Raw genomic sequence first — 13,408 nt, 5'->3', positions numbered from 1 at the left:
TGTGGACACATTCCTGCCCACGCCTGGGTGTGTTCGGGGTGGCTCTGTAGGTGTGCAGAGGATGTGCAGCTGTGTGGCTGTGCCTTGGCTGTGCCTGCAGCCCTGCGTGGCTCGGGAACATCTCTGCTGGCTGGAGAGCATCTGCTTTTCCAAGCTGGCTCTGGGAGGGATTCTCAGGACACATTCTTCAGCCTCTGTGCGCTGTGCATTGGGATTTCTGCTGCCGATATTAAAAAAAGCAACAACAAGGAAAAAAAATATTCTCATTGCTTCCTCCTTTTCTTCATAATGTGTCTTTGTGAGGCTCGCACGGGGCGAGGCAGACGTGGCTCAGGAAGTGCCAGCGCTGCACGGCTGGGGATGTTTTTCCAGCCCCAGGCACGACTGGGGGCTGTCGCCTCTGCTCAGAGCAGGCAGGGAGCAAGTCTGAGTGGTGAGCAGAGCTCGGGGCTCTTGGCTGCCAGGAGCCCCTTCCCTGTGCCTGGGTCTGGCCAGGGACAGGGGCACAGGGCTCAAACCTGTCCTGAGCATGCCCTGCCCGGGCCAGCTCAGGGAATCCCCTCTGGAAACCACAGATCACAGAATCCCAGCACGGGCTGGGTTGGAAGGACCTTAAAGCCCATCCAGTCCCACCTCTGCCATGGGCAGGGACACCTTGCTCTAGCCCAGGTCACTCCAAGCCCTGTCCAGCCTGGCCTTGGACACTCCCAGGGACAGGAATACTGAATCCTGGTTCTGTTCCTGCACCATGTTGAGCTCCAGATCCTGTCTGACTCTGGAAATCAGTGGGCTTCAGCCACAGGGCTTTAACCCATCACTGATTTAGAACAGGAGTTCAATCAGAAATGTGTGATCCCTCTGATCTGTACTTCTATAAAGGCAGCAGTTCAGAACCAGGCTCTCAGCTACTTTCAGACACTCCCCAAGCTAAATCTGTTCTTCACATCCATCTCTGCAGTAGATTTCTCACCTAAATCCAGCAGTCAGTCCCTTCTCACTTGGTTTGAGTTGACTTCAGGTCAAAACTCAGTGTTGTTCCAGGCCTGGATCTGGGATCTATAAAACAGGTTAACAGCAATGGCGAGATCAGAGGATCACAGAATCACTGAGGCTGGAAAGGCCTCTGAGATCATCGAGTCCAACAGTGCACCCAGGTGGATGCAAAAGATGGTTTGATAATATTTTTCAATTGTGAAATAATCAAATAGCCTGATCATGTAGAATAGAAGTAGTTTTGAAATCATTCTGCACTCAGTGAGTTGCTTCCTCTTAGTGAAGAGACTTAGAATCACTGATTTCCACCTCTGACCCCCCGAGCGGGGGTTCCTTAGCTCAAGGAAGAGCACATCGTGTCTTGAAGGAGAAAAGAGTGAGTTTGGTGCTTGAAGGACTGGGAAGTCTCATGTAACCATGGGAACAGTCCCGGTAACACTGGTCAGGAATGGCAAACAGCCCGACGTGTGGCACACGTGCTAATGAATTGTTTTAATTAGCAGAGATGGTGAATTGAAAAGCAATTCCTTGCAGGACAAGTGATGCTGTGAGGTTTTGAGGCTCAGTGTGCTCAGCTGTGACACACGTGTCCCTGGAGCTGGGTAAATGTGATGGGAAGTTGCAGAGCCATTGGCAAAGGCCAGAGGAGTCCTCAGAGCCTGCCCTGCTCCGGGCCCTGTCCCACCATCCCTGCCCACACCTACAGACAGGCGAGAGCCCAGAGCCCTCCCAGCTTTGTGCTGAGAGGAGCTGGAGCTCCTCTCTGCTGACCCTGGGAGGTTTGCACTGTGTGTGGGGCACTCAGAAATGTCCTGGGTGGCTGTGGGGCACTCAGAACGTGTCCATGGAACCAGGGAGGGACTTTTTGGGCTCCACAGCTTCAGTGTTTGGTGCCACCATTTAAACCAGTCCACTGAATGTTTCCTGGAGGAGCTGGGGGTGTTTCTGGCTCCCTTGTCCCTGCAGAAGGCTGCAGTCTGGGTTTCTGCTCTCCAGCTGGCCTTGAACACGACCCCAGCTCCTCGATGGGATCTCCAGGAGGTGGAAGGAGGAAGTGGGAGGGCTGGACACACAGACCTTGATGACGTGCTTGGGTCGCAGCAGCAGAGGGGTTTGTCCCTGTTTTGGGACTTTTCCAAGGCACCAGGGGAGTGCCACACAGCCTCACATGGACAAGAAAACCTGTGGGGTCCATGTCCTCCTCTCCCTCCCTCTCTATAAAATGGAGACCCCAAGGGACCACTTGGATTAGCCACAGGTCTGCATCCCTCAGGACACCTGGCTCTGCTTTCCCCATTTAGGGAAGCTAATTTAAATTCCAGCCACCAGGCCAGGATCCTTTCTTCCTCCTGAAGCAGGAGGACTCCTTGCAAACACCAGCCTGTGTTCTGCACGGAGAATGCATGGCCCAAAGCTGGAATGCAGGAGGAGCTGTTCTGGGATGACCTGTCTCACTTGGATTGGGAGCACGGGTATTTCCAGGCAGGAACTGGCCTTAGAGAATTCAGTGCAGCAGATCAGGAGAGGGGAAGGAGAAGGCTGCAGATCTGAAGTGGGCTATGAACTCCGCAGGACTCTCCATGTACCTGACCCTCCTTTTCCTCTCTCCCTATAAAGCAGTTGCCACAAAATAGGCCCCTTGTGACACATCACAAGTCTCAATCCCCCAGGGCACCTGGGGCTGCCTTCCCCCAGTCTCCCTTCCTGGCTCTGTCTCCATGAGTTAGGACAAGCCCCTTCCCATCCTGCAGCTGCCGAATTTCCTTGGAGGCATCAGCTCCAGAGACTCCTGGGCTTTCCATTCCTCCCCAGCCTTGTCTGTAGTGCCAGCATGGGTGGAATTCCAAATAAGATTCTCCTATAGTGCCCATAAAGCATTTAGTCCATAAATGACCCCACCCTACTACATCCATCCTAGAAAAATAAAGGCCCAAAAAATGCAGATATTCCAGGCCCAAAGCTCGTTGTTCTCTTGGAAAGCCTCACCAGGGCTGGTGGCACAAAGTGGTGCCTGACTCGGCCTGGCTGAGAGAGCCCCTCCGGAGGGAGCAGGATGAAGGGGCTGTCAGCACTTCCCAGCAGCTCAGGAAGCGCAGGCACTGTGAGCCCATTGTTCAGTGAAACCCCCCCTTGCCTCCCCTCTGTCCCAAACTCTCAGATTCATAAAACACCAGGGCTCTTTTCAAATATTTTGAACCTTTTAAAGCTTATCAGAGAGGGTTTGCTCCCTAATACATCATATCTCAAACCCAGACTCCCTAAAGCCTTGCTCGCTGGGCTGCACTCCAGCTGAAAGGACTGACAAGGATTTGGGATCGTGGTGTGGGAATCCACCTGGGGATTTTCAGGCTGGTTTCCTGCAAAGGCAGTCTGTGTGTCTGTCCATCTGCCCCTAGCGATATCCATCAGTCTGTTCAGACTAAATATGCCCCAGAGGTGCTGGCAGGGGACAGGGGCTGTCTGGAGAGGTGGGCACAGAGGGTGGCAAGGTAGAAGCTGAGGGAGATTTGGGGTGAGAAGTGGAGAGCGGGGCTAAGAGGGCACGGAGACCACTGCTGCAGCCTGCCCCACACAGCCTGATCCTGGGAAAGGCAGCTACAGCCTGCAGAAAGTGCATTTATGCCTGAGAATAAATAAAATGCTATTTAACCTCCTTCCCAGGCGCGCTGTGAGTGCGAATGTTTGCAAAGCTGTGAGATCCTCGGTTGAAAGGTGCTGCGAAAGTGCAAAGCGTTATTAATATCCTTTACCTTCCTCCTAATAGACTGAGCATTCGTGCTGGGGAATTCCTGGACATAAACCAGACAGCTGCAGAGTGACAGTTCGTGAAAGCATCTATGATTTATTTGCTGCTCTTTAATTCCATTTTGTATTGAACACACATTTGTCATAGCGCTCTTGTTCCACGGGGCCTTTTAAGCCTAAATCAGACATGGGGACCTGATCCTTTCTGGGATAAATTTGCCCCCACTTCTCTGTAGCCATTTGCTGATTTACACCGGGAGAGAAGCCTGGTCCAAGTCTTAATTGAATTTCCATCCCATGGCAAGTTTTGGTGTAAAATCCAAATGGTTTTAATGACAGATAAGACTCTCCCTGTCACCGTCTGGCTGCAGTTCTGCAGGATCTCCTCGAGCCACTGGGCGTCAGGTCCTGGGAATGGTCCTGGTTTTGCAGGAACCCGAGTCTCTGGATGGGTTCCCTGGCTCTGCCTTTTCCATTTTGCTTTAAACACGTTCAGCTTTCGAGCCTGGCCTGGAAGCTGGGAGGGCTGGTGTGGTTCTTTCACGTTGCAGGGATTTTTGTGAAATAAAAATAGCTTCCTGCCTTTGGATTTTTTTTTTTTTTTTTTTTGAGGAGGAGGAGGAGCGAAAGAGTTGGAAACTTGCAGTAGCTGAGTGGTGTTTCAACAGCAGGGCCCACACTGCTGGTTATCATATTGAACCCTTCTTACCACGGCAAAGTCACACTCAGGGCTAAATCTCATCCTACAACACAAGGTTGCCCCTATAAATCCCACATTTTGCTCCATAATCCATATTTATAGAGGAAAAACTGAGGCAAAGGGGCTCAGCCAGCCTGGATTAAACCTGGACTGAGTCACATTCACACCGTCCTTCCAAGCTGTCATTTTACATCCTAAACTCCAGGCTACAGGAAACCCGTTCACAGGGACCAGGCTTAGCTAAACTTCCCTGGAGAACCAGGCCTTGATCCTGCACAGCCCACGCTGCCGTAGGGATCCAGTGCTGGTCAGCACATCCGACTGGAATGTGCCACTTTTTGGTGGAAACCCCTCTTTCTGGGGGAAGCAGGTTCCTCCTCTGGGACAAAGCTTCTCCCTCTGGAGGAGGAGGAGGAAGATCATCTCTCCAAGTCATGGCCCATTTATTTACTCAAAACACGCTGATGACTCTGGATCAAGCAGCCCCTTTGCAGCAGCTGATTCCCCTGAGTCAATGACCTGACCCCAAAAAGAATCAGAGAAAACTGAAAATTTTCAATGAGTTCCATGACTTTGTGGGAAGGAAATTTCCCCCCATTTTGAAAAGGATTTTTCTGTTGGGAAAAGAATCTCTGCCCTTCTTTTAACGGGATCATCATATGGCATTTCCATTAGTGTCACTTAGGGCAGAACTGTTTATTGATGGAACAACCCAAAATGTACATCAGCATCTCAGCTGGTGGAAACCACTGAAGGGCCCTAATGGGATCCCCAGTGGGGACAGGCATCCCGAATGGGGACAGGCATCCCGAATGGGGACAGGCATCCTGAGTGGGACAGGGATCCCGAATGGGGACAGGGATCCCGAATGGGGACAGGAATCCTGAGTGGGACAGGGATCCCGAATGGGGACAGGGATCCCAAATGGGGACAGGAATCCTGAGTGGGAACAGGGATCCCGAATGGGGACAGGGATCCCAAATGGGGACGGGGATCCCGAATGGGGACAGAAATCCCGAATGGGGACAGGAATCCCGAATGGGGACAGAAATCCCAAATGGGGACAGGGATCCCGAATGGAACAGGGATCCTGAATGGAGCAGGGATCCCTAATGGGGACAGGGATCCCAAATGGGACAGGAATCCTGAATGGGACAGGGATCCCAAATGGGACAGGGATCCCAAATGGGACAGGAATCCCGAATGGGACAGGAATCCTGAATGGGACAGGGATCCCAAATGGAACAGGGATCCTGAATGGAGCAGGGATCCCTAATGGGGACAGGGATCCCAAATGGGACAGGAATCCCTAATGGGGACAGGAATCCCAAATGGGGACAGGGATCCCTAATGGGACAGGGCTCCCTGATGGGGAATGGAGCTCTCTTCTGGGACAGGGCTCCCTGCTGGGACAGTGAGCATGAGGCTGTCACCTCCCTCTTCCCGAGCTGTCCCATCCCACCCTTTGTCCCAGCTGGAACCACCGGGGTTTGTTTTCCAGTCCGATCTATTTGCAGTGGGGTTTGTGGTTTCTGTAAGAAGGGAAAAAAACAAACAAGTCAAATAAAAATAAAACCAGGCTGATGACATGAGCTCTGCTTTCCCCCTTCCCCTCTCTGCCCTCCTCCCTGGCTCCCCCACCCTCCCCTCTCCCGTCTCTCTGTGGTTTCCTTTCCATGCCAATAACTGCAGGGCTGTAATTCCAAAGCCTCAGCGGCTTTCCCAGCGCCGCAGGAATGTGCCAGGGCCTGGGGTGGATCCACAGCCCCACAGGCAGGAGGTGCTGGGCAGAGGGGCACTTGGGATGGCCCTGGAGGATGCTTTTTTCTGTCTCCTTGAAAGAGCCTCCTTATAGTGACCTCAAATCCTCGGGTTTAAAATCCTCATTGAATTCCTGTGCAGTAATAACAGGGTTCATCTCATCCTCCTCCTCTGCCTGTGCTCCTCTGAATCCTGGGATAAGAGAAGGGGGTCTCCTTCTGGCTGGGATGGGTCACACTGGATTCCACTGAGTGCCATGACAGGACTTGGTCAGAACGTGTCAGGTCAAATCCCTGTCCCATTTGGGATTCCTGTCCCCATTAGGGATCCCTGTCCCATTCAGCATTCGTGTCCCCATTCAGGATTCCTGTCCCCATTCAGGACCCCTGTCCCATTCAGGATCCCTGTCCCCATTAGGGATCCCTGTCCTATTCAGGATTCCTGTCCCCATTAGGGATCCCTGTCCCACTCAGGATTCCTGTCCCCATTCAGGATCCCTGTTCCATTCGGGATCCCTGTCCCCATTCAGGATCCCTGTCCCCATTAGGGATTCCTGTCCCCATTAGGGATTCCTGTCCCATTCAGGATCCCTGACCCCATTCAGGATCCCTGTCCCATTTGGGATCCCTGTTCCATTCAGGATCCCTGTCCCCATTCAGGATTCCTGTCCCATTCAGGATCCCTGTCCCATTTGGGATCCCTGTCCCCATTCAGGATTCCTGTCCCCATTCGGGATCTCTGTCCCCATTAGGATTGAGAATTGCCCCAAGAGCCCCATTGCTGCATTTCCACCCCTATTTCCACCCTCTGTGAGGGGCCAGGGGAGCACTGGAGCCCTACAGAATCCAAGCCCGCTGGGACCACAAAGCAAAGCCAGATCCTTGCAAAGTTTTGTCTAAGAAAAGTTCATGTACAGCCCTCTGTGCCTGTTGTCTTTTGTCACTAGAGCCCTCCTATGAGGCAGGCAGGAGAGCAGGATGGGGCAGCAATGGGAATTCTGGCCTCTCCAAGTAAGGTGTCCCAATGGGAATCACAGACTGTGCAGTGGAAGGTTGAAATGAGACTCGGGCCCAGCTGGCCTGTGCTGGGAGTGTCAGAAGGGCAGAAGCTTTGGGGACAGGTACGAGGTAGAACTGGGGACAGATAAGAAGCAGAATGATGTTTTGGACACAGTAATACTTGTAGGGTTTGATAAGGGGCCAGGAACAAATCCTCTGCACAGACTCCCTGATAACCACGGGCCTGTCCCCTGCTGGGATGGTTTTAGGGACAGATCTGGACAGGTCGGGCACATTCGGAGAGTTTCTGACAACTTTCCAGAAAGTCAAAGACCAGCAGGCAGATGAGGCCCCTCTGCTCGAGCCCTGCTCAGCCCAGTTCTTGTTCTTACTGGGTTTAGAGTGCCTGGGATTCCCAGCAGCGGGGTGACATCGCAGATAATTCCCTGTTCCTAAAATCCGTGCTGCAGCTGGCACAGCCTGGTGGCCCTGAGCCACTGTCCCCAGTGCCACCGCTGGGGCTTCTGCCTGAGCACGGTGGGCACATTCAGCCCTCAGCCAGGTCCTCCTGGTGTAAATCAACGTGGCAGCACCTCTGAGGCCCCTCCCTTTGCTCTGCAGCTTCCTGAGCTGTGCTCGCCCCAAAGGTGAGAATTCTTCTTTGAGTCACGGTTTTCTGTCTTCAGAAATGACACAGAGAGGAGGAACAGATCTTCCTGTTGAAAGGATTGATACAAATCACCACAATATTTTCAAATAAATATTTGATAAACCCCAATATTTTTTTTTGCCTAAAAATGAATTTGTATTTGCAAAAAATGTGGAAAAAGTTCCAACATGGAAGGAGGTACACTTAATAATCCAATTTTCTGTTCACAATGAACTAGAATGGAAGTTCAGTTGCAGTAAAAGACAGAAAATTAATGAAGTAGCTACATAATATTTTTCTTGACTCATTGCCTATTTAGGAAATTATAAATATCTATACAATGTTTTCCTTCTTGGTGTATTTTCATTTTACAGTGAAAACTTAAATTTCTAGGTACATCTCTTAATTTTATAGTGCAATCCCCAAAATATCAGCTTGTAGGCTGAGCAAACCTCTCCCTGGCAGTCACTGTGATTCCTGCAGGATGTATTTTGTACTCTGTACCTGTTCTCTGCCCCTGTAAACCCCTTCTCTCTTCCCAGGCCCTCCTGTTGCGGGGACACAAAATGTGAATAAGACAACGGAGCAGCAGCGGCCCCAGCCAGGTGAGCGTGGATTCTGTGACCCTTGGATTGGGAGCAGCTGGGGGAACTCATGAGGGAATTAATGTGTGGAATTAACGTGTGGAGCAGCCCCGGGCAGGGGACAGGACATGGCCTGAGCTGTGCCAGCAGCTCTTCCCAACAGGCTCCGTTTGGCTGCTCTGCCCCGCTGCACTCCTTTTTCCCACGTTTGATGTTTTCTGGTCGCCACACAGTGCAGGGCATGTCCGAGGAGGTCCCAGACTGTAAAAGCAGGCAGGTCTGAGAGCAGTGCCAGAAGCCGTGGCTGTGCCATTTGGGATCCCAGAAATACTTGGTGGTTGCCTGCTAAAGGAACATCCCTGTGCCAGGATCTGCAGTGTCCCCATGAGCTGAGCCCCCTGGGGCATCCCAGCGTGTCCCTTCCCACTGGAAGTGTCTCCAGACATCCCAGCAGGGTTTCCCCAGCCACAGAGGAGCAGAGGAGGGAAGCAGCCCCACAGGGCAGAGCAGGGGGTGTTTCCTGCTGCCTTCCCAGGGCCTTGCAAAGGCCAAGCCCATCTTCCCTGGCGGCACAGCTGCTTTCCATCCCCGTCCTCTGTTCCAGGGCTTGGTTCTCTTGGCACCGGTTCAATCCACGAGCAAACGCTGCAGATCCAAAGCACCACAACCAGAGAGAGGCAAAGGAGAAGGGTAGAGATTAGGTCTGAGGAGGCCCCACAAAAAGGGAAGGAATTCATTCCTAATAAATGCTTTGTGGGGTTTTCAAGAACCACTCAGCCTCGGTGGAGCCAGCGACAAACTCCTGTTACTCTCATCTCTCTAATGCTGTGTTTGTTTCACAAAGAGAGACTCGGGTGAATATTTCCTGCCCTCCCAGGGCAGCAAGCTCAGCTGCTAGCAAGTGAATCTGAAAATCTCATCTGCTCTCCTTTTTATTTAGCCCTTTTTTATGAGGAGAAATACATTTGCTCCTGCTGTGTGGCTGTTCTCCTATCCCACACTCCTTTTTTCCACGTTTGATATTTTCTGGTTGCCACACAGTGCAGGGTATGTCCAAGACTGTGAAAGCAGGCAGGTCTGAGAGCAGTGCCAGAAGCCGTGCCTGCGCCATTTGGGATCCCAGAAATACTTGGTGGTTGCTTGCTAAGAAGGAAAGAAGGAGCACTTCCAGGCCCTGGGAGAAGGGGCAGAAAGAGTAAAGAAAGAAAATGAAAATTTGATTTCTAGAACAAACATAATGACCTGGAGTTTCTTGTTGATGAAGCATCCTTTAAATTTTGTCAGGTGATTTTTTAAAAATGTATTTATATTTTAGATCCGTACCAAATCCTGGGGCCCACCAGCAGCCGTCTTGCCAATCCAGGTGAGTTCATTTTACATTTCAGACCCCTGTTATCAAAGAGGTGAATTTCCCTTCGGAGCTGCTGCTCCAGCCTGCACTGGAGGAGCAGCTGCTGTCCCTGCACCCATGGGGCGGCCTGTGAGAGCCCCTGGCCTCAGTAGCTGTGACCTCACAAGGGCTTTTGCCAAAATCCTTACAGAAAAGTGAGGAAAGTGGTACAACATCACCTCTGTTGGGACAAAATAACCATCCTGGATGTTCTGCCCCAAACCCAGCACTCCCTAAGAAGAGTTTTATAGCAGACTTAAGTGCTGGTCTCTCAGATTTGCAGCACAGGTTAATTTTTCAGTGCCTGCTGTGGGTTACGTGAAAAAAGGCACAAAACATCTCTGAAAGGTGCAGTGTAGCTGTCCCTAGCACATCATCTGCAGTAAATAATCCTGATTTTAGGGAGTAAGGCCTGGAATAAATCCTGCTCGAACTAACCAACAGTGAACACGTGGGATGCCTGTAAGGAAACATCCTCCTAAGGCTCTTAACTTACTCTTAACTACCTGTACAACTACACCGAGTAAAACCAGGAGTCATCTGGGGAACAAATCATCCCGTGTAACTCAGCTCACCTGCTGGAGAGAGACCTGGAGGTATCCAAAACAATCTCCATGGCAAACAGTGAGCAGTGGAGGGGTGAAGTACACTGTGCTGCCCAGTCAGTGAAAACTCTGCCGAGCAGTGTCCTCACTGAAAGCCCTGTTTATGAACAGCCCGAGCATTTTAAGGCCAAAGGCAACCATTATGAAATCTAACGTGACCTCAGGCGCGGGCCCAGAACAAAGGGCTGAGTAACTTGTTTGCTGGGAACAGTTTATCCACTCCTAGGGCCGCCTTTCCAAGGCCTGAAGGAGCAGTTCCCAGTCGAGATCGAGATAGTCCTTCTGTTTCCTGCCTTTGTGTGTGCCCCGGAGCAGGAAACCCCGAGTCATTTCCTCTCCCCTTGGCTCGTGTCTGCAGGGAGCGGGCAGATCCAGCTGTGGCAGTTCCTGCTGGAGCTGCTCTCGGACAGCTCCAACGCCAGCTGCATCACGTGGGAGGGCACCAACGGCGAGTTCAAGATGACGGACCCTGACGAGGTGGCGCGGCGCTGGGGCGAGAGGAAAAGCAAACCCAACATGAATTACGACAAGCTGAGCCGGGCACTGCGATACTACTACGACAAGAACATTATGACCAAGGTGCATGGCAAGAGGTATGCCTACAAATTTGACTTTCACGGCATCGCCCAGGCCCTGCAGCCCCATCCCACCGAGTCCTCCATGTACAAGTACCCGTCGGATCTGTCCTACATGCCATCCTACCACGCCCACCAGCAGAAGGTGAACTTTGTGCCCCCACACCCCTCTTCCATGCCTGTCACATCATCCAGCTTCTTTGGAGCAGCCTCCCCCTATTGGACCTCCCCTGCAGGAAGCATTTACCCCAACCCCAACGTGCCCCGCCACCCCAACGCCCACGTCACACCACACTTGGGCAGCTATTACTAAATGCTTTCATCTGCCAGTGGCCTTGAGCAGTCTGGTCGGACTTCTTCTTTACTCCTGGGATTTTTATGGTTTTTGGGGGGACCCTTAATGGATAATTGTGGCCTTTCTGGGGAAGAATTAAAACTGGATATTGGTTATTCCTGGACCAAACCTTTTACTTTTGTAACTTTGCCTCTTGTGTCTTGAACTGAGAGATGGAAGCTCCTGTGGGCCAGTACTCTGCATTTTCTTTGGGTTTAAGGCTTGTGTCCTCTGTAGGAAGTGACAATGAAGATGGTTCACCATTGCCTGGAATGATTATTAGCTTTTGGATGAAAGGAATTTTTAAGGATTCAAAGGCTTTTGACAAGGCATAGATCCAGCAGTGGGTCGTAGGAAAAGATGACCACAATGGGGTTTTTCTCACTGGCCATTTGACCATTCAGTGGAGGACGCTGGGCTGCAGGGGACCACAACTGGAATCTTAGCTCTAAGGCAGAGGAGGATTCTCACCCAACTGGAAATTAAATATATATATATTCATATATATATATGTACGTGTATATTTTAAGAAGTAAAGGGCATTGAAGGAACTTTTCTAGAGTACAACTTCATCCGACTGTGTCTGAACTCAGAAAGCAGCAGAAAGCAGAACAAAGCGTAAGGCAAAGTCCAGCACAGACATTCCTTGGAAGCAGAAGTGAAGTGAATAAACGACAGCAGGTCCCTGGCTCTGCCCGAGCCGCGGGGCTCTGGAAGCACCGATTCGCGAACGCTGTGCGTTTGTCAGCCCGTCAAACCAAGGGTCAACAAACCAGAAGGCAAATTACTGTATAAATTATGCAGAGTTATTTTTCCCTATATCACACAGTTTTAAAAGAAAGAGTAAATAAAACGAGTTGACCTCGGTCACAAATGCAGGTTTGTTTTTTACTACCAGCTCGGTTGTTTTTGTTTATTTTTTTAATGTAATTTGTACATCTTTTCAATCTGTACATTTGGGCTGTAGCTTTGTACGTTTTGCTAAAAAAAAAATAAAAAATAAGACATGAGTAATGTATCTGTTGGAGATAGGCTTGGTCCTGCAACTGGATCCATGACTGACCCCCAAAGTGGCCAGAAACCTTCCAGATTGCCCTGGGTTTGTCTAGAGGAGAGGATTTTCTGTATTAGTCTGTTGTAGCTGTCTGCAAATTAACTCCACTTACTCCCATGTTTGCATTGAGGCTGATTGAAAACAGGCCCAGCATCTCAAGGCAACCATTGCAATATTCTGTGATCGCTTTTCACCCAAATCCTGAACTTTGGGAAGACCTTAACCACTTCATAGATAAAAAACAACAAAATACTTCTCTTTTTGATGGCTTCTGCTGGGGGGTTCTGTGGAAATCCGACCCCTTCCAGAATTCTCAGCCATCCCCAGCTCTGCACGTGTGAATGTGACGCTGCACAAGCGGCGGTTTGGTGCCGTAAACAGAGGGTAAACCACAAGCATTTGGGGTTTGGAACAGATGTCTGGGGGGCGAGATTTCCATGTACAACCCATTAGCTGGCTTGTATTAAGTGGCAGCCAATTAACAGGATCACAACTATCTAGTCTAGACCAACCCCTGGGACTCTGTGGGGGCGGGATTTGGTCCATGTGCGTCCCATTGCAGGAGGGGAGGCTGAAACCAGAGCGTTGGAGTCTGCTCAGAACATTAAACACAAGCACTGATGCCATTATTTAACAAAGTGGGAAGAGAAGATCAGGCTAATCCAGTCAAGTCTTAGTGCTTTCGGGGTGTTTTTAAGTAACATTTCTGCAATAATCGCAAAATTTAAGTATGGAGAAACTACCCATGGAAATGGGGCTTTTGCTACTATATATATGCAATGTACTTTTTGGATATTAAAATATATATAATTTTGCAAGCTATCTTGGTGGGTTGTTTTTTTTTAAAATGTATTAATGTTACAATGAAATAGTTGTATGAAGAAGATGATGTAAAAAAAAAGTGACAAAATAAATGGTGGTTTTCTTCTCTAAGGCATCACATTGTCCCACTCTCTCCCTCCCCTCCCATACCTGCATGAACTTGAAATTGAATTTAGCTAAAAAGGGAAAGAAAGCAGC

The 13,408-nt window shown here is 50.4% G+C and overlaps 1 protein-coding gene across 3 annotated transcripts in view; it reads left to right on the top strand.

The window, feature by feature from the left end:
- Positions 1–13,325, top strand: part of FLI1 (Fli-1 proto-oncogene, ETS transcription factor) — an 84,703-nt gene extending 71,378 nt beyond the window's left edge. For all 3 annotated transcript variants that reach the window (XM_082296912.1, XM_082296914.1, XM_082296913.1), the window contains 3 exons: positions 8,389–8,451; positions 9,746–9,793; positions 10,784–13,325. In XM_082296912.1, coding sequence (XP_082153038.1) covers positions 8,389–8,451; positions 9,746–9,793; positions 10,784–11,313 — 641 coding nt within the window. In that variant the 3' untranslated portion in view covers positions 11,314–13,325. The remainder of the gene's footprint in view (positions 1–8,388; positions 8,452–9,745; positions 9,794–10,783) is intronic.
- Positions 13,326–13,408: the final 83 nt, after the last annotated feature.

The sequence above is a fragment of the Coloeus monedula genome (genome assembly GCF_965178545.1).
Source record: "Coloeus monedula genome assembly, chromosome: 25".
Lineage (NCBI taxonomy): Eukaryota > Metazoa > Chordata > Aves > Passeriformes > Corvidae > Coloeus > Coloeus monedula.
This window is presented reverse-complemented; position numbering and strand designations above follow the sequence as displayed.